General features: G+C 41.5%; 1 protein-coding gene across 1 annotated transcript; it reads left to right on the forward strand.

Annotated features, from left to right (window-relative positions):
* Positions 1–1,058: 1,058 nt before the first annotated feature.
* Positions 1,059–22,115, forward strand: C7H21orf58 (chromosome 7 C21orf58 homolog). Its single transcript, XM_075180445.1, has 10 exons — positions 1,059–1,093; positions 3,265–3,335; positions 5,324–5,384; positions 6,397–6,470; positions 7,240–7,431; positions 10,895–11,006; positions 13,104–13,243; positions 20,756–20,994; positions 21,594–21,652; positions 21,866–22,115. Exons 2-9 carry the CDS (start codon positions 3,276–3,278, stop codon positions 21,640–21,642), a joined length of 927 nt encoding a protein of 308 aa, XP_075036546.1. The 5' UTR covers positions 1,059–1,093; positions 3,265–3,275; the 3' UTR covers positions 21,643–21,652; positions 21,866–22,115.
* The last annotated feature ends 2 nt before the right edge of the window (positions 22,116–22,117 follow it).

Below are 22,117 nucleotides of genomic sequence, written 5' to 3' on the forward strand. Positions count from 1 at the left end.
CGTTCTGAAGGGCACCTAAGTCCTAAGCCCGAGGACAAGGCGGGCTTAACAGCTGGGGCTGGGGCCGCAGGCAAAGGCCTGTGGAGTGACACCGTCTCAGAGCGTGGGAGTGTTCCGTGTGAGGAGAAGCAAGGTACGGGGTGTTCCATAGTGGTCCCTCAGGATTAAGTGAGTATCTGGGTTGTTGGGGAAGGGATTGTTGTTTGTGGCTGTGTCTCCTTTGTTTTACAGGTATGGTTCGTAAGGCAAGGTTTGCGGAGGATCTCTGGAGCAGAAGGGAGAGAGGGAGTTACCGTCGCAGACTCGCGTCCGTGAGTATAACCGCGGTGAGGGCTCTTCCCTTGGTGCACTCACCTTGTGGAGCTGTCCCTCCCGTACTTTCCCCTTTTCCCCTTACAGCAAAACGAGTGCCCTGCACATGAAGACAGGCGCCTTCCTCCTCTGCGGCGTTTTGGGTGCTCGGACATCCCCACCCCTCCCCCAGTGGACCTCTTACATTATCACCAAAAATATTACTAATAAAAAAATATATGCAACCTATCCAGGGACAATCGACCCATGCTATTAAAAATAAAACATCAACATAGACAAGGTTCTTATCCACAGTGCACCACACCCAGAAAAAAAATATTTTTAAAATTTAAAAAAAACAATAGGAAATAGGGTCTGCAGTAGCACAAAGCATTGATGTGAGGCTCTTGTCAAACTGACACTGGAAGATTGTGGTGAGAAACGCACCTCTATAGGAAGTATATACTTTCAACTTATTTAAATAGTCAGCAACAATTAGGAAAATGTGACTCATAACAGGCACAAACAACAATGTCCACAATTCAAGATAAATAAATTGACCAGTGATGAGGTCTTGGATGATATCACATAAAACTGTCACTATGTAACAGTACACAGTGTATAATCAATACTGAGCCTGGGCGTGGAGAGAGGTTTGGCAGGATCAGTCACGTGCCTTAGATACAAGAGTGTTTACAGTTGGTGGCAGGTAACAATCACTGCACCTGAAAACAAAGTGATTTAGTCTATAAGACCAGATACAGGAGAACACGTCGCTGGACAGAAAGACGAAATAATCCAGGTAAATGATTTCTCTCTCCTTCGGAGAGGGGCAGGTTTTTAGATAAATGGCAGAGCAGGCAAAGTTAAGGCGCTCAGTGGTTGGAGAACCTATTATCATAAATACATCAAGTTAGGGACAAATAATTATTGAATATATAGATTTAAAGGGCAATAAATTATCACTACAATGCTAGATAAACAGCAAAAACGTAGACAAGCAATCTAGAAACAACTATCCAAGTTACTAATATTGGGCATAATGACATCACCCACAACTCTCTTCTAGATTTGGCCTCAATATAGTTTTTCACTCCTTTATAGTTTATTTTTATGGCAGGTTTGAGTAGTGACTGACCACTGGTTGTATTCAATCTTAATCTCCTGGTTGTCTGTGTGTACCCTGTTTATTAGCCAACAAGATTGTCAAAATATTCACAGTAGCATAATATGTGCTGATCTGGGGGAGGCTGGTGACCTGCTCATCTGTGTGTTTTTGTTAATGGGGACAGGACTGTATGTGACATGGACAGTATCATGATGTGAGGATGGGAATGGTGGTAAAGCTACAGACTGAGAATTAGGGGCCTGATTCATTAAGGATCTTAACTTGAGAAACTTCTTATTTCAGTCTCCTGGACAAAACCATGTTACAATGCAAGGGGTGCAAATTAGTATTCTGTTTTGCACATAAGTTAAATACTGACTGTTTTTTCATGTAACACACAAATATCAACTTTAAATTTCAGTGTACAAATAAGCTATCAAGTATTTGTGTGTTGCATGAAAAAAACAGTCAGTATTTAATTCATGTGCAAAACCTAATACTAATTTGCACCCCTTGCATTGTACCATGGTTTTGTCCAGGAGACTGAAATAAGAAGTTTCTCAAGTTAAGATCCTTAATGAATCAGGCCCACACAATGAAAAGAACATAAAAACATCATTATACCACAGGAGCCTCACACCACAGTAGTGGTGTGAAGCTCCTTTCACACTGATGCAGAAAGTATGTGGTGCCTTTGTAGGAAAGAAACGTTTATACATTCAGCTATTTTGAATATCCTACAGAAATGTTATTGACTATACTCATAACATTTCTGACTGAATATAATCTGTGTATTGTGTAATTTTTACAGGATACTGTGCCATGTTTAGTCAGATCCGGAGGTCTACTGTTGTTTTTGTGTGAACAAAAGGCTTTTGTACATAACAAAATTACAATGTTTAATAACATTTGACTCCTTTAAAGATTTAAAATCAACATGATATCCATTAACTGAATATCTTAAAACATGTTGCCAGACTAAAAATAACTGCATTAACTAGCTAGAAAAACGTATTGAGCCTGATTAAGGAAAGCAATTAGTTTATTATTTTGCTGGCTGTTTTTTCATGTAGCACACAAACACTTTATTAATAGCTTTATTTTTACACTGAAAGTTAAAGTTGATCTAGGACATGTCCTACCCCAAATATAAATCTGGCCCCACATTTTAAATTTACCTCCCCCTACAGTGCAAAATTGGTTTTGCCCAGGTGCAAAGTTACTCCTTTCTTTGCTTTACATACCTTAATGAATCAGGCCCTATATGGCTAGCAGTAAAATGTCTAGTACTTGTTAGAATTATGTTCATTTATATTACATATTAAAAGCAACATGTATGATATTTCTTATACGGAACCCTGTTATCCGGACAGTTCAGAAACTAGGATGAAGGAAAATGGAAAATTTTCTGCTATTTGGTGATGACTCATACAAACAGATACGATCACCAAGTGCTTCCTCATTCACTCACAATCTGTGCAATGACATAAATGCCAGTAGCTTTGTGGAGAAAGACTGGTCAGTTTTAAAATGTAATTTAGTATATTTTAGGCACAGGACTTCAAATTATAGACAAACCCCCTACCTGGATCCCACACCTGTATGTAAACAAGTGTGTAAAAAAAAAAGGAGTGTTTAAAAATTATAATACAAGAAATATGTTTTGTTTACATCATAAGCTATAAGTATTGTTACTAAACACCGGAAAGTATTACAGACAAAAATGAAAGGATTCTCGATTGATACCTGGACGAACAAAAGAAATGTATATTATAAAACGGTTTTAGTATGCTGTAAATAAACAGTGTATTTATGGCAATTTATTTGCTAATAATGCAAATTTGTTATTTTATGTCTCTACACAGCCACACAAAGAATGACGGACCCCTCCCTGGTGGATCATATGACAAGGCTAAAACTGAAACTATTAGAGAAGGTGAGGTAGAAGTATGGATTACTGTCTGGTACTGCTGTCCTTCGGTGTCATCTCCCTCCCATCACCATAGAAATGCTCATCTTTTCTTTTGTTTTTCTTACTTTTTGTTTGACAGTAGTTAGATACAATCAATGACAAACAGGTATATAAAGAAAATTGTGGTTATACAGAATCAAAGGTTTTACAACAAAAATACAAACATCATTTGTATATCTATACAATGAAACTGGGACAGAAAACAAAAGTATGTACGACCAAAAACAAAATAAAATCTAGGTCAATATATTTAGAGGTAAGAACCAATAGTCACAAAGGACACTAAAATAAGTGGGACTGATATTTTAGAATAAGAGTACGTGGGTATTGGAGAAGGGTCTAAAGGGGAAATGGGAGAGCTAATGGGAAATACGTATTTGTGCAGGTTGATAAAATAGCCAAGGGGCCCAGACTTGAGTAAAGGTATTGTCCTTGTCTTGGAGATGGAAGGTGATTTTCTCCATGTGTGGGATGAACCAAACATAAGAAATAAGGGTAAAAATGAGGTGTGGGTCTCTATGCTTCCAGTATTTGGCTATAAGGCATCTTGCTGCAGTAAGGATATGAGAGATTAGTTTGGCTGAGTGCTTGTCAGCTTCTTCAAGAGGGTAACATAGAACACTATCATAGTGCCAGCTAAAATCTAGTCAAGCCCAGGTGTGCCAGTTGCGTGCATATTATATATGTCTTATTTTATGATGCTAATATCATAATATTAATAGTAATGGGACCAAGAAATAAACGATGTGCCACACAGTAGTGCCTCAATTCAAATTATGATACAGTTGTGCCCCCAATTCATACCATGGCTCATAATTGTGCCCCCAATTCACTGAATGTCAAATAATAGTGCCCCCAATTCACTGAATACCACTTACACGTGCCCCCAATAGATAGTAAGCCTCATACTTACCCTTGGAGTCTTCCGTTCCACAGCTTAGAGCTGCTGCACTAAAGCAGTCGATGATGGTCGAAACTGAGCTGCTGCGTATACCCAGCAGCTTGGTTTCGTCCATCCTTGGCTGCTTTAGTGTAGCTGCTGCGGAGCGGCGGGGTGCCAGGCAAAAAGTGGTCTGCGTGCCATGTCTGGTACCCGTGCCGAGGGTTGCTGACCCCTGACATAGAAGGAAGGACTATAATCCGAGAAGGATGAAAACGTGGCACATGTCCACCAGGTATGGAGGAAAGGTCCAGTCTCACCACATTCCCTCCAACAGGTAGAGGTTTTGGAGATATACATTAGGGCTAACTTGTCGGGGGTATAGCACCATTGAAAGGTAATCTTATAGACATTTTCTTTAATAAGGGTTAATAATATAGAGCTAGAAGCAATCTTTTCCATTATTGTTTCCCAATAATCCTCCTCCCTGAGTTGGCCAAGATCCCTCTTCCATTCAAGTTCCTGTCTGGATTGGGATCCTAGCTGGGTATCGCGTAGAATGCCATAAAGGGAAGATGTCTTGTCTCTTTGTAGAGAGAGGACAGACAGAGCCTTTCAAACTGAGTCGCAGTGATAGGAGATTTAGGAGAAATACTCATATTTTTGACATGACCATTTTTATTTGTCCACTCATTGAAAGTAATACATACATTTTATTATCATATATAATAACTGATTATTGAGAGGTCTAAAATTGAAAGCCAGAAAATAAAAGTTTGTTGAACCTCTACAGATCCTCCCTGTGATCAAAACATCTTGCACTAAATGGAATTGTAAACATGTAAATCAGTCAATATATTATAGTTTTCCTGGTAGATCCAATGGGTTTGAAGAGAATATATTATTTTATATGCACAAAGTCCTAAAAATAAACACTGATATCAAATGATCATGATGTAAACTACACAGTTTGACATCTATATTGCTTTACAAATAAGTGAAACCAGCAATATTTATTTTACTGTTTTTTATAAATAAACCAAATTATTTCTTTTGCTCTTATTGTTCACAGAGATTGGAAAATGAGCGGGAAATTGCAGATGATGCGTCTGATACAGAGCCTGTTACTGCAAGTAAGAATGGGGAAATTCAGGGCAAATTAGCATGACTACACCGATTACAGTACAGCTACATAATAATGAGGCAGTTCTTGGTCTTCCTCATCGTAGAGAAAAGAGCATGCTCTAGATGTTCCGGGGATGACATGAAAGTCTTAAATGTTATATAGTGATGTCCTATTAATACATTTCCTAAATAAATATATATATCCTTTCTGTGTATCTCCTATATCAAATTATAGGATCTAATTATTAAGACCCTGGCTTATGGAAGACTTGGCAGCGATAGAAAATCTTTTATCTGGCAATTTGACAATTAAAGATCACCTGAGGAGCTGATATTCAGCTTTGCGATGATACTGGCTGTCAGTAGTAAGAGGAGTCTTTCTCATACTTGCCAACTCTCCCGGAATGTCGGGGAGACTCCCGAATTTCGGGTCGGTCTCACGGACTTCCGGGAGAGCTGGCAAATCTCCTGCATCCCACAATTGCGGGGCTAAAATGCCGCGATTCGCGGTGAATCGCGTCATTCTGGCCCCGCCCCTGCTACAAAACGGCATATTTGATGCAAGGGCGGTGCCAAAATGATGCGTTTCACCGTGACCCGCCCCCTCCTGCCCTGTAGGCACGCCCCTCTCCCTCCCGGATACAACTCGCCAAAGGTAGGCATGTATGGTCTTACTGCGCACAAGAGCTTCCGTCGGCAAGAGAGTGGCATATAATGTAATGAATACATTTTAATGCACTTTTACGTGGAGAATATTTTTGGTAATACGCAAGGATGGTATAAAAAACAGAATTGTATATCATTTATTATTAGTGCAAGATGCAAATGTAACCAAGCACAAGGGAACTTTATTCTTTTCTTAGCAATAAGATATAATATTATAATATCAAATATTCTGCTGTATACATTTTTAAATCCACTCAGTTGTTAGAGAACAGAAAAGCAAGCCAGTGACAGATCGGTAGCAAGTTGAGGATAATGTAACTTTCATTGTGCTGTGAATTCGCTATTTGTTCTCAGGGAGTTATGATGGACAGGAAGAGGCTTTACAGTCGGCTTTACGCAGGAGAAAGGATCTGCTACACAAACTGCGAGTAAGTAAACCAATGCAGCAGTAGAGAAAAGGTGCATCTCTCAAATATATAAATACATAAAGCAATAGTAACATATTTGCTTTTTTTCATCCACTTACCAATGAACCATAATAGAATTACTGTGTGCTGAAGGCTCTGTAACTCTAAAGCTTTCTTTATATTGCCTCTTAATAGTAGACACACCTTTTGTATGTACTGCATTTGTTCTTCTCAGACTATCACTGACAATTGGACATATTAGACGTCCAATCATAGTGTATCAGAAGAAAAAAAATATTTTTTAATTCAACATGTCCACTTTTGTTGATGGACCGTAGGACTATGCTATACAGTGGCGGAACTACCGTGGGCCCGCCGCATGGTAGATGCAGAGGGTCGGGGGCCCCGGTTACCTCCTCTCCACTACCTTGCCCCGGGGCCCACAGCTCACTAGTTCTGAGTTTGATGCTATATTTGGTTTATACTTGGGAGAACTTTTACATTTTGATATAAATATTTAGGTTGTGCACTAAATGTGGTGAAAGTAACTACGAGAAAAATCATAGAAAAGTGTATGTTTTATATATGCTACCAAAAGTAAACCCTATTTATTTTGGAAAACAAATTACTTTTACCATTGTAGATCAATGACTGAAACTGTCAGAACACTAAACATAAAACTCAGTCTGCCGCTAGATGTTTGAAAACCAACAACATGTGAAGGGTTAACAAATATATCCACCTCCTGTTTTTGTTCCCACTGTTTTAACTCCTGACCTTTCACACATAGGAGCAACACCTCCTGGAAGAGATAGCTCGGCCTCACACCTGGGAAGGAACACGCAGGAGAAAAATAAATGTAGAACCTATACATGAAGTGCATCCAATGCACATCTACCATACATCACCTCCTCCGGAGCCCCCCATGCGCTATTATCCTCCACCACCTCCACCAGAGCCACCAAGAATCATTCAGCAACAGGTATTTACACAAGTGTTTGTATATAAAGGGTCTGCTGGGAAATTGTATGGCTCATTTCATGTGCACAAATGTCACTATGTATGTGCATTTCAGTATGTCTTGGACTCATTACTTAAAGATTGACATACATTTTTGTAGGAAAAAACAATCAATATATCTATATATATATATATCTATATATATATATATATATATATATATATATATATATATATATATATATGTGTGTGTATATATTATATATAATTATATAATTGTTATCCCTTTTCCATATATATAGTTTTATTCAAAGTCTATTTTTCTTTTTTTTTTTTTTTTTTAATTTAAACAATTTTTATTGAGGTATACAATATCACGTATACAATTGAATGCATTATGAAATAAATACATATTTTCACATTTTTCCAACAATTCAATAAGTCATTAACATCCCCTATCTCCTCTTCTCAATTAACCCATCTTTATTTTTCTTTTTTATTGTTGGGATATAATATCTGTCTCTTTATGGCAGAGCTGCAGCTGTACTCAGGTGTAACATGTTCATCTTTGCTCTTAGTAGTTTAGCTTTATTCAGTAACAACAAGTTTAAAAGTTAGAGACATTTACTAAATATCGTAAGTACTTATATATTGTTTGTAAATAACATCTACTTTAACTAGTTATTTTTAATATCAAGCATTCAGTGCTTCTCTTTGAATCCCCATAATGTTAATGGCAGCATATTTGGAGGAAAATGCTAATTGTTATATTTGCAAAATCTATTTCTAGCACCTTTAGGGGTATATTTACTAAACTGTGGATTTGAAAAAGTGGAGATGTTGCCTATAGTAACCAATCAGATCCTAGCTATCATTTGTTTAGTACATTCTACAAAATGACAGCTAGTATATCATTGGTTGCTATAGGCAACATCTCCACTTTTTCTAACCTGCAGTTTAGTAAATATACCCCTTAGTCTTTATAGTCCGCCCAGCACACAACAAGGTGCATGCCTACTCAGGAGATCCCCCCACAATCTAGAAGTGTGCCTAGCTGAAAACATCTGAAGATCCGTACTGTGCAAAAGTGTACATTTATAACAAAAGACAATCATTCTACTACTTTAGAAACGCCCCTTTAATTAAATAACACGTTTCCATTTTTCTCCTAAAATTTTATTCAGTCTTCTCTATTTTAGACTATGAGAACAACAGGGTGTATATTTACTAAACTGCAGGTTTGAAAAACTGGAGATGTTGCCTATAGCAACCAATCAGATTCCAGTTGTAATTTTGTAGAATGTACTAAATAAGTGATTGGTTGCTATAAGCAACATCTCCACTTTTTCAAACCCGCAGTTTAGTAAACATAACCCCAGGACAGCATTTATTACATTGTGGCACTTTTGTGTCTTTGAAACTTTACTTTACATTTGACAAAGAGCACTTAAAAATGCACTTCTCCACTGAAGTACAAGTGGAAGGACAAAATCATACTTACCAACTTTGTACACCTTTCCTCCTGGAGATCCCAGAGGTGAGGTGAAGTGTGAGGATGGAATGGGTCAGGGAACAGCGAATCATGTAATTTTGGCACGTGACACAATGACGTGAAAAGCATCATTTTGACATTGGGGGCGGGACCAACATGAAGTAATTCAACATGAATCGCTTCATGGAGGCAGGGCCGGTGCTAGGGTCCACGGCGCCCTAGGCATTTTTAAAAAATCTCCTTACCTTGTCTCACCACCGCCACCTCTCTGCTCCGTCTCCTCCCCTCCACTCACTGACACTAGTAAGTGGAGGGAAGGAGACGGAGCAGAGAGGCGGCGGTGGTGACAAAATAGCCTCTTCCCCTCCTCCCCGTCCATTTGATTGATGTGCGGCGGCCGTGACAGGTATGGTCAGTGGTCGCCGCACAGTTTTAAAGTATTTTAGAATACTGTGGCGCCCTCCAGAGCCCGGCGCACTAGGCAAGTGCCTAACCTTGCCTAATGGGAGCGCCAGGCCTGCATGGAGGCTCCCATCCTGCCTACTAGGAAGTGGGCAGCATGAGCAGGATGCGGGAAAATGGCCTGTACTCCCAGGAGTCTGGGAGACCTACCTGAAATTTGGGAATCTCCTGGATATCCCGGGAGAGTGGCCAACTATGGACAAAATACGTGCCATTAGTATAGGACAAGAAAGATCTACACTAGCTCTGAGCTGCTGTAAAAAGCTTGTGGAGTACCCCGTCATACAGCAAGGAATACCCCTAACATTCTGTACTCTCCAGCCCTTTATCTCATTTAGATAATCTCTCTCCACATCATGAAATCTTGTTTTGCATCGCTCTATAAAACTATGTGCATGGACGTGCCTATTTCATACCTTGAATGGAAATACTTAATTTCACCCAACTCCTCTCAACGTCTGCAACTCTATAAACAACACCATGGGCTAGATTTACTAAACTGCGGGTTTGAAAAAGTGGAGATGTTGCCTATAGCAACCAATCACATTCTAGCTGTCATTTTGTAGAATGTACTAAATAAATGACAACTGGAATCTGATTGATTGCTATAGGCAACACCTCCACTATTTCAGACTCGCAGTTTAGTAAATATACCCTCAAGTGTTACTTACATTTTTACCTTTTTGAGCTTGCATTAGGCATAACAGTTCAGAAAATATGTACTAGTGTGTTAGCACTTATATTTGCATATCATTTTTATGCTCTTATCCTTAACGTCTCTTAAAATTTAACTAACACTGAAGTGCTACCAAAACTGGATTATTAGAGAATAATCTCGTGTTGCTAAGGAAACAGTAAACACATGAATAACCTGTTAAGATCTCCTTAAATTCAATCAGAGTTCAGTGCTTCTGGGTCATTGTATGTACACTAGCTATGTATTTACATTTCCAGAAAAAAACATGATGTTTTGAAGAGCCTTTAGTGTCATATAGCATTGAGTGTCACACAACAGTTATTAATAAATAGGCAATTCCGTTTGCTTGTGTACATAGCTCAGATTCTATTTTCATAGTAGCAATAATTTTCAGGTGTGACAACACAGCATCATCATCATCACCATTTATTTGTATAGCGCCACTAATTCCGCAGCGCTGTACAGAGAACTCATTCACATCAGTCCCTGCCCCATTGGAGCTTACAGTCTAAATTCCCTAATATAGACACACACTCACACAAAGACACAGACAAGGAGACAGACAGACAGACTAGGGTCAGTTTTGATAGCAGCCAATTAACCTACAAGTATGTTTTTGGAGTGTGGGAGGAAACTGTAGCATCCGGAGGAAACCCACGCAAACACAGGGAGAACATACAAACTCCACACAGATTAGGCCATGGTCGGGAATCGAACTCATGACCCCAGTGCTGTGAGGCAGAAGTGCTAACCACTAGGCCACTGTGCTGCATGTATGCATACATTGCACAAACACATTTTAAATCCAAAGGTGCTATATGTTTTTCTTTACAGTTACCCCAGCAGCCAGCAACAATAATTCAGCAGTTACCCCAGCAGCCACTCATCACTCAGATTCCTTCTCCACAAGCCTATCAGCCGCCACGCTCAGGCAGCATTAAAGAAGGTAAGAGGGACATGGTTGGAGACATAGGGGCCTATTTATGAAAGGTTTCCCCCCTGTAAAATCGATTAAACACTAATTTGCTATTTATAATAGCAGCATCGCAGCAGATATCATAGATATCTGCTGCTTTACATCTCCTATCGTTTTACTGAGCACTCCCCATAACAATGTATGGGGAGTGCTCAGTAACGCTATTTAACAATGAATGTAACTAGCTTTTCAACATGATAATGTACGTCAGCTGAAGCTGGCGTACATTATCATTAATGAAAAGTTTCAGTGCTGTCAGCTCTGCTTCGAAGAGCAGAGCTGGACAGCGCATGTGTGGAGGGATCACATGATCCCTCCCTGTCACTCACAGCTCTCTCTCTGCAACTATAGTTGCAGAGAGAGAGCAGAGATGTCTGTGCGCATGCCCGAGGGGTTCACTGGGCGCATGCGCACTGGAGTCAGAAGAGGAGCCCCGTTCATCGCATGCTGCTTCAGAACCGAAGTGGCAGTGGTAAGTATGATTTACTACACTTCACAGGAACAGCAGTTTTTCGGAACTGCTGTTCCTGTGTTGCTTTTTTAATAAATATGAGAAATAGTTCAATCCTTATCAATGCGATAAGGATTGAAAACTATTTTTCATATTCTGCGAGTTTTGATAAATGTACCCCATAGAGGCTTATACTCAATAGAATTAGCCAACACATTCCATAGTTAAATACACCAGATATATTCTGTGCCAGAAGAAGCAAAATGCCTTTGAAAATAACCCACTTACTGGATGCAGTAACACAGCTATTTATTTTCTTCTTTGTTTTCATTAAGCAAATTCCTGTAGTATGCTGAGTTCTAGCACCTTTGTGCCATTACCCTTAAAGGATAACCCCAGCGAAGTAGTTTTGGGTAGAGTTACATGAGAAAATAAAACACACACATTTCCTTACCTCCTCCATTCGCCAATCCCACCGGGGTCCCAGCTTGCTCTAACAGTCTCATGCCACACTCCTCTTCCCACTCAAGCTTATACAACAAGCAGACGTTGATGTAACATTCAAGTAAAAAGGACATCAATGTCTGATTGCTGGTTGCAAACAGACCAGGCAGGAAGAGGGGGGTAGAGTAACATTTTGGACTGTTTCAGTGACCAGGGATTAAGATGGATGAGAAAAACGTATTGTGAGAGGTAATGGAAAAAAAGCAACTTTTTTTTTAATCTCATCAAACTTGGTCTTTTGAGTGCATGAAATTCGTGTGTCACATTGCCCACTTGGTGCAAAGTAAAAAGGTTAGTTATAATTTTTTTGGTTCACTTTAGAAAAATGATTTTATTGGTTGCTATGGGTTACAAAATATTTTAATGTGCAGCAATTTAAATAGATGCCTTTCATACTATTTAATAAAGCCTATCATAAAAATTAGACACCGTATTTATTTAGTGGAATACAGAGCTAGATTGATAGTGATGTAATGAATAGTTTAAAGGATGTCATCCGAAACGTAGCACTTATTTTTGGATGGAGTGTAGTAAGGTATAATAGGATGTAAAGTTGGTCTCGTCTGTGGTGGCACGATCCTGTGATTCAGCATGCCTGCCCCCACCACAAAGACTCTTTTGGGCCTGACTCATTATGAAAAATAAGGCAAAAAAAAAAGGAGTAAGCTTTTTTTTCTGGACCAAACCATGTTACAATACAAGGGATGCATATTAGTTTATTATTTTGCACATAAGTTAAATACTGGCTGCTTTTTCATGTAGCACACAAATACTTGATAGCTTTATTTTTACACTGAAATATAAAGGTGATCTAGGACATGCCCTACCCCAACTATAAATCTGTTCCCACATTTTAAATTTATCTCCCCCTCCAATGCAACATGGTTTTGCCAAGATGCAGAGATACTCATTTTTTTTTTTTTGCTTTACCTCCCTTAAATAATCAGGCCCTTTGGGTCCAGCAGTCCTCTTCTCTTAGTTTCAATGGTTGGCCTTTTTAAACATTGTTGTTGATGCACTTTTCCAGGTATTTTTCCATTCATGCTCAGGCAACCTGTGATTTTCCTGATGTTGTAGAAGTCCCAGCATGTTTTTATGTTTTTCTCTTGCAGATATGGTGGAAATGATGCTAATGCAGAATGCCCAGATGCACCAGATCATTATGCAGAATATGATGCTGAAAGCACTGCCCCCTATGGGTTTATCACAGCCTGCCGGGACTTCATCTCCTGCACTGCCTCAGTCCCAACAAGTAATGCTGCCAAATATTTTTACTACGCATTATCCAATATATTTGCATATTATTATATTTTTTTTGTTATTTAGTGCTTACATATTACACATCACTTTACAGAGAATATTTAATCATTGACATCAGTCCCTGTTTACAATCTATAGTCCCTACCACATGTACACACACACCAGTGTTAACTTTGTCAGAAGCCAATTAATCTATCAGTATGTTTTTGGAATGTGGGAGGAAACCAGAGCACCCAGAGGAAACCCACACAAACACAGAGATCATACAAACTCCACACAGATAGGGGCCCGAAACAGAACCCCTGACCCCTGAGACAGCAGTGATAACCACCATATAACGCTAGATAACATATTCAAATTGGATATTTGAGTATGATTTATTCAATTACAGATTAAATATCAGTCATTTGATGTCTCACATCTTTTTAAAGGTCTGTTTTACTTTTTTATTCACCTTTTTTTTACATCTTTTTAACTCATAATTACCTTTATTATTTTTAATATTACACTTACATGAGATTTCTGGATTAAAGGCTTATTTTGCCAAATAACATGAATTTTAATGTAGATTAAGATTTAAGAATTATACATATAATTTTTCATTGGAAATCAGTGGACTGGAGTGCCTTCTGTCTATATACTTAGACCGTACTTCAGTCTTTTTGTCCATAACCACCATATAACCTGCTTACATTACTGTGATGTGATGTTCACATGCTTGCACCCCACAGAGTTTTTCAGTTATATTTAAGAAGCCTACATTTACTTAGCAACCCTTGAGCTTCAGTAATTTGATTTAAATAACTCGCATTCCTTTTGTGCAATTTGACAAATTTAAAGAAACCTTGTCATCTACACACAGTGGATGTAGCCATTTCATGGAGCGTAGCAATATTCAAGAGAACACAGCTTGTTGAATGAATGCCTCGTGAAAATTGTTAAATAAGAGGATTTTTTGTACTTACGATAAATCCGTTTCCCTGATTCCATCTGCGGGACACTGCTATCATCGGTTGTGGAGGGGAGCTTGGCGAGTTGGCACTTAGCATATATACATTTAACAAAGTTAACTAGCTGACAGACCACTCCGCTCTATAATCCCCTGTAACCTCAGTTTAATTATAAAGCCCCAAGGCAGATAGGCCAATCAACCGAAGAAGATACAGCAAAACAGTATAAGGGAGGGATCGCAGTGTCCCCCAGATGGAATCAGATAAACGGATTTATTGTAAGTATAAAAAATCCTCTTTTCTCTATCATCCTATCTGGGGGAACACTGCTACCATGGGGACATTCTAAAGCAGCCCCGCTTAAGGGTGGGACCGCTCTGAAAGCCCGGCATGTAGAGCACTACAGCCAAAATTGGCATCCGAGGATGCAAAGACATTGAATTGGTAAAATTTTGTAAAAGTATGGACGGAGGACCAGGTTGCTGCTCTGCAAAGTTGGTACACTAAGGCCCCATTTCTCGGTGCCAAAGACGCCCCCACCGACCGGGTGGAATGGGCAGTAAGTCTACCTGGCACAAGCCGGTTAGCCCTGATGTAAGCCTGCCTAATGGTTGCAGTAATCCACCTTGAAATGGATTGCTTCGAGGCTGATCAACCTCTTTTATGTGAATCAAAAAGGATAAATAAAGAATCTGTGCAACAATTGTGTGAGGTCTTCCTAACATAAATTCGAAGAGCCCTGACAACATCTAAACTCTCCATTGAATTCTGGTCGGAAGATGATGCCCCACCTGAAAACACTGGAACCACAATCTCTTGGTTCATGTGAAAAGCCGAAACCACCATCGGTAAGAACGAAGGAACAGTCCGTAGAACCGCTCTGTCCTCATTAAAGACCAAATATGGTTCACAACAAGAAAGGGCTCCTAACTCTGACACTCTGCAAGCCAAAGCAATTGCCAGGAGAAACACTACTTTCCACGTTAAGAACCTTAGATCTGCTGAAAGGAATGGTTCAAAAAGAGGGCTCTTAAGCATATCGAGCACCAGGTTGAGATCCCATGGTGCCAATGGCGGGGCATAAGGAGGCTAGATATGCAAGACTCCCTGTAGAAAAGTCTTAATATCCGGCATGTCCTCCAATCTAAGATGAAAGAAAACCGAAAAGGCTGATATTTGCACTTTTAAGGAGCCCAATCGGAGACCTGCACCCAGACCATCCTGGAGGAATGCCAGAAACCGGGAAAGACGAAAGGACGATGTATGACAAAGTCGATTTTCACACCATTTGATATAAGTGCACCAGATGCGGTGGTAGATAAGAGCCAAAACTGGCTTACTAGCTCGCAACAGTGTGTTCACAACTAGGAGAGAAACCTCTAGACCTCCAAAGGCTGGCTTCAACAGGCATGCCATTAAAGTTAGCCGAGGCAAGTCCTGATGCCGGAAAGGGCCTTGAAGAAGAAGAAGGTCGTCTCGCAGTGGTAGACGCACTCCTTGACCTACCGTAATCGAGATTATGTCTGCATACCACACTCGAGGCAGCCAGGCAGGGGCCACCAGTATTACTGGTAGTCCCACATGTCTCACTCGTCTGAGAACGCGGTGAATCATAGGTATCGGGGGAAACAGATATCCCAACCGGAAGTCCCATGGCATCGTCATGACGTCGACTGCTGCTGCCAGGGAGTCTCTTGCCCTTGCACAGAATTTTGGGACCTTCCTGTTGTGCCTGGATGCCATGAGGTCCAGGTCCGGGAGACCCCATCTCCGGAACAAAGACTGGAAGACCTCCAGATGGAGTGACGACTTCCCCGGCATAATCGCATGATGGCTTAGATAATCCGCTTCCCAGTTCAGGATACTTGGGATGAACAACACTGAGACTGTGGGGTCATTTTGTTCTGTCCAGGCGAAGATCTGTGCTGCCATTGCCATCGCTTCTGCACTTCTGGTTCCTCCCTGTCTGCTGACATAAGCCACTGTCGGATTGAATCCTGACCGGAAAGCCCCGAAGTAAGGTCTGGGCACCTAACAGCATGGCCTTCAATTCCAGTATGTTGATGGACAGGGACGACTCCTGAGTCGACCAAAGACCCTGAAGCCGAAGATGAAGAACCACGGCCCCCCATCCCTTCAAGCTGGTGTCTGTGGTCACTATGATGCAGGACCACGGAGCAAAATATCTGCCTACCGCCAGGTGACCCTGAACCAGCCACCACTGAAGAGACATCTTTGCTTTGGAAGTAAAACGGATCTTCTGGCGTTCCAACTGCAGATGGGAGCCTGACCACTTTGCTAAGAGGTCCCACTGGAAGCAGTGGGAGAATACATGACCGTAGAGAATAGTCTCGAAGGTTGACACCATATTCCCTAAGAGATGCATGCATAAATGATTAGTTGGACTGGGAGTGGCTAAGACCTGTGAAGCTACTTCTTGTAACGACCTGGCCTTCTGCTCTGACAGGAACACTTTTTGTTCCCTGGTATCCATGATAAACCCTGCTGGCCGGGGATCAATTGAGATTTCTTTAGGTTTATTAATCATCCGTGGCTCTCGAGAAACTTGATAGTTTGAGTCAGGTGCTGATGTAACAAAACCTCTGATGCGGCCTTGATGAGGAGTTCGTCTAAATATGGTACTATTTTGACCCCTCTGGAACGAAGACATGCCCCCATCATGGACATGATCTTTGTGAAAACTCTGGGAGCTGTGGAGAGGTCGAAGGGGAGAGCCCAAAATTGATAGTGAGCAAATCCCACCGCAAATCTGAGAGGAGACTGATGTCCCTTCCAAATGGGGACATGAAGGTAAGCGTCTTTTATATCTATTGACGCTAAAAACTCATTTTTCTCCAGTCCGTTGATTGCTAATCTGAGGGACTCCATGCGAAATTTGTCCACCCTTAGGTGTAGATTTAGCATATTTAAATTTAAAATGGGTCAGAAAGATCCATCCGGCTTCGTGGTTCAAAAACAGGTTTGAATAAAACCCTTGTCTTTTCTGGCTGTCTGGTACCTTGCAAATGACTCTTGCAGAAAGAAGAGAAGCGACACAGAGTCACATCGCCTGTCTCCTTTCTGGATCGCGAGGCAACGGAGTTGCAAAAAAGCGACGTGGGGCGGGACCTAACAGGTTTATCATGTACCCTCTTGTCATAAACCCGCGAATCCAAAGGTCTTGGGAGGACTCTATCCATTGCTCCTGTAACAGAGTCAATCCCCCCCCCACTCCTGCAGCCGCAAAAAGGGCGGACATTAAGCTGGTTTTTCCGTAACTTTAGCGGATGGGTGTCTCAAAGAGAAGGAGGACCTACCTCTGTACAAGTGTCCCCTGGTGCTGGTCGTTCTGCCTCTAGTCGTCCGACCTCTGGCAAAAAGAGCCCCCCCCCCCGAAAGGGCTGCCGAAAAGGAGCAAAATCTGGGAGGCCTAGACTTAGTAACGCTCACTGGCAGAAAAGTACTTTTCCCACCCGTGGCCTGGCAAATCATATTGTCTAATTCCGGGCCAAACAAACTTGTGGCCGAATAAGGCAAAGTCTCCAGGGATTTCTTAAATTCTGTATCCGCGTCCCAGGACCTCAACCATAGGGTCCTTCTCGCCGTCACCGCGGAAGACTGCATAGAAGAGGAAATAGAGGCTGTATTTTGGGCCGCCTCATATAAGTACCCAGAAGCTTCCTTTATATGGAGGTAAGGGGAAGCAATTCTGAATCTTGTAGTCCTGCCGCCAATTGTTCTGCCCATGCTTCCATTGCTCTGGCAACCCATGGTGATGAAAACATGGTCTGAAAGAGGAACTTGCTGTAAAAAAAAAAATAGACTTTACTTGAGCCTCGACCTTACGGTCCGTGGCGTCTTGCAGGGCTGCAGTACCTGGAACCGGAAGCACAGTGTGGCGAGCTAAACGAGCCACTGGAGTGTCAACCCTAGGGATTTGTTCCCAGCGGGCCATGTCCTCTTCCTGCAGCGGATACAGGAAAAGAAACCTCTTAGGAATCATAAACTTCCGGTCTGGTTGTTTCCAGGCTCCCTCTGCTATGTCTCTTAATTCCACTGATGGTGGAAAATGGAGAGCATGTCTTCTAATTTTTTTGAAAAGACCCTGATCCAAAGATTTAGGTTCACCCAATCCGTAAGGTCCAAAGCTTGTCTCAGCGCTAAGACCAGATTGTCAATACCCTGATATTTAGAGGTTTCTTCCGGGTCCGTGACCTGCACAGAATCTGAGTCAAAAGTGAGTTTGCCCTGCTCTTCTGAAGACCCCTCAGAATCATAGGGGGATAGAAGAGGATTTGTAGACCGAAGCCTCTTATTTCTGGACAGTCCAGATCTTGGAGACTCTAGCAACCGGTTTAACCTATCCAGGCCTCTGACCAATGATAAGGACCTAGCTGGTTCTCCAGAGGTAAGGCCTGGCTTTGTGACCAAGGATGATGGACCTGCCACCACCACTTCCGATATTCCGGTGGTAACAGGCAACCCTAAATTCACGGGAAGGGCCGTTTGCGCTGAAACAGCGGGGATAACAACAGAAACCGCTGTTAACCCTGTAGGCTTAGTAAGAAGTTGGACCAGAGAAGTAACCGACTGTGCCAAGGAAGTTATCCATGCCGGTTCCTCTGGTAGCGGAAGACTGGGCCTTCGTAGTGAGTGACCTTGCATCACAGTCAGTGCAAAGTGCCCCCGGGTCCTTTTGCCCACTAGGAAATTTAACCTTGCATTTAGAGCAAGTGAAATATTTTGTAAGAGATGCTTTTCCCTTATCCGACATATTTGACAAGAGAAAAACCACAGTAAGCAATAGAATCCTGTCACACAAGATATAGTTTGACTAAATACAAGTATAGCAACTAGTCTATAACAGAAAAAGTTGTAACTTGTAACCAGCAACAAAAGGGAGTGTAAGTTGGTTAAGTAGAATACAAAATATTTTTTTTTATTACTACTTGCACCATATAACAATAGCCCTCTATCTAATATGAATAGAAAGGTAAAAAAGAATAATGGCACTTAGCCTTCCAGCTAAGCACGATAATCAGGAGAGGAGTCAGTCAGCAGTGTCCCCTTCAGGCTGAGGAGCTTTGTGTTCCCGGGCTTCTTTTGGCGCGCCGATCAGGCTCACCCATGTATACAGAAGAGGTGGGTGAGCTCTATATTCTTCAGCTCCTCCCCCCCGACTCTGTCCTGCTGCTGCTCTTGAATCAATGCTGTATTTTGTGCAGACACTGCATCTTATCCTCCGATGCAATGCCTTCCTCACTAAAACAGATCGTGCAGCTAGACCAAGATTCCCCCCTCCTATCTCTGAGGAGTGAACTTGGTATGCTCCGGCAAGATGGCGCCCGCCATCGTTCCGAGAACCGGCACTGACTCTATGCCTGTGAAGGCAGCTCCGGTTGTCAGGAGGCTGTCAGAGTGACAGCGGTTTGAATAAGCCGCCTGTCACTCTGCTAAAAGACACTGTCAGCGAAAGCCGTTCGGCTCTCTCCCCAGAAAGAGCAGTGCCGCTGCTGCCACATAGAAGTGCGTTCTTTATATATAGAACACACTCCACCGATCCAAAAATAAAAAGAAAACCTCTCTCTAAAAAAATAAGCAAAGGAAATAAAAGTAAAAAACTACTAGCATCTAAAAGAGAAGCCCAACTCCTTGGGCACTTAGTCTAAACTGAAGCTATTATTATTATTATTAATATTTATTTATAAGGCGCCACAAGGCATCCGCAGCGCCGTACAGAGACAAACAAAATTACAATACAATGGGAGACAGCACAGTACAGTAAACACTGCAACTCAGTAAGCTCAATGCACAGCTAGAGAGGGCGGGGAAGGGGGAGGGAGGATCCGCAAACGACGGGGCCCAAGAAGGAGGGCACGGAAGACAGGGAGACCCCCAGGGGGGAGGAGGGAGCGAGAGTGGACGTGGGGTGGAGGACCCTCGAGGAGGAGGGCTAAGTAGCTGGAGAGCAGAGTTAGAAGTGGTGGAAACAGGAGGAGAGATGGCCCTGCTCAGAGGAGCGTACAATCTAAGGGGAGGAGTGGACAGACAGAGAGACGCAGGGGAGAGAGGGAGAGTAGGGGGACAGAGGCAGAAGATAAGGTAGGAAGTTAAGTGGGAGACAGAAAGGCTTTAAGAAAAAGGTGGGTTTTTAGGGCCCGTTTGAAACTGTTTGAAAAGCTACAGTGGATTGTCAGCATAGATACATTTAACAAAAAGTTAACTAGCTAAGTGTCAACTGCCCAAGCTCCCATCCACAACCCATGGTAGCAATGTACCCCAGATAGGGAGAAAAGTTCTTTATAAAGTATTATGGTAGTAGTAGCAGTTTCTCAAAATAGTAAATATTGATCATGAACTGCTTTAGTGTTGTCACAAATTCTTAGGGATTCTGTAGGCTGCAATCTTATTGCTTTAGGAGTGCAGCTAACAAAATGGCTGCCTCCTTTGTGGGACAGGAGCTCTGTAATGATAAAACCTTTGTGGCATTTCAAATCACTATAACAATGAGTCACTTAAATCACTTTTTGAGTGCCCGCTCTGTATCTTTTAAGGACCCTCACTTTGCCAGCCCTGTGGTGCTGAGAGCCGAGAAGATCCGTCCATCTTCAGTGCATCACCACCACCACTATACTCCTCCAGGCCTTGCACCTGGTCCCCACACACTACAGCCTGGTGCAGGATATCCAATGTGGCCTCAAATGCCTTTAAACAGCATGGGACAAATGGGTGGATTCCCTCAAGCAGTGCACCATGTGACTGGCCCAACTACCACATTACCAGCAATGCACACGTAAGTCATCTGCTCAACAGAAACCTGCCTGTTGCACGCCCCAGAGAATAACTGCTTAATACAATAAATTGTTATTGTGATTCAATACTTCTTAAGCTGGGCACACACTACAGAAAATGACTGCAGATGCGGTTTCTGTAATGATTTTACCCACGAGTGAAAGTCCTGATGAGCAGGCAACTTTACGTGCAAACTACATGATTTACCTTCAGATCTGTGCTCTTCATCTCTCATAACCATCCACTGAAAAGATTGTGACTCTGCACATTCTACAGATATCTGCCTACACTGCTGGTGATGAGTGTGCAAACACTTCCACATTTTCCCGACATCATTCCATCGTTGATCGTGATTTTTAGGAATGTTATAAAATCAATTGATACGATGTGCTTTGATACGATAAAACATGCTTATGGGAGCGTACACAGTAATGTGATATCTTACCGGTTGTTTATTGTATGATCAGCACGATAATTGGACGAAAAATCTGTAGTGTGTACCCAGCTTGACGTTTAAGCAACTTATCACTTCTAAATTAGTAATTAATTTCCTCATTTGCTTTATCCATTCTCTCACAACATCTCCTCTCTCAAGTGTAGTAATGGATGGAATTTTCCCCAAACTCCCGAGCGTACTATAAGACCGTAAGCTGAACAAGGTGAGTGTCAAAGATAAGTACTCTTAGATTGATCTACAATTAAAACATATGGGCACTTTATCTTCTTTCCATGCAAACACCACACTCGCATTTGCCCATCCTCAGCTTTCACCTTCCTCTTTTCCATTTTCTAAATACCCCTCAATTAAACTCTTTCAGCTTTTTTTTCGTTTAAATTATTCTTCCTTGTTATACATTAATTTCTTCTTACAGATGCTTACTGGATCAGTCTGGCAACAACTACTGAGTTGAACAGGGAAGTTTGTGCTAAACTGAGCACACACAGATATCCTTCAAAAATGACGTAATGCCTTAAAGATGCGACACATTATAAACTCAGTACGGGAGCTCTCTGTGTATAGACAGACTATGAGATTGCTTCTCCAATAGAAGCTGAACATATGTACAATGACAGTTTGTTTTACTTGTATTACTTATTTTAATAAAATGTGTAAAGTATAGATC

Source organism: Mixophyes fleayi, chromosome 7, assembly GCF_038048845.1.
Source record: "Mixophyes fleayi isolate aMixFle1 chromosome 7, aMixFle1.hap1, whole genome shotgun sequence".
Taxonomy (NCBI): Eukaryota; Metazoa; Chordata; class Amphibia; order Anura; family Limnodynastidae; genus Mixophyes; species Mixophyes fleayi.

What these genes read in the sequence shown, in the direction of transcription:
- C7H21orf58 (XM_075180445.1), top strand. Translation starts at nt 3,276, where the DNA reads ATGACGGACCCCTCCCTGGTGGATCATATGACAAGGCTAAAACTGAAA. An exon ending in AACTGAAACTATTAGAGAAG is followed by an intron (nt 3,336 to 5,323) that starts GTGAGGTAGAAG and finishes TATTGTTCACAG; the next exon opens with AGATTGGAAAATGAGCGGGA. An exon ending in CACTGCCTCAGTCCCAACAA is followed by an intron (nt 13,244 to 20,755) that starts GTAATGCTGCCA and finishes GTATCTTTTAAG; the next exon opens with GACCCTCACTTTGCCAGCCC.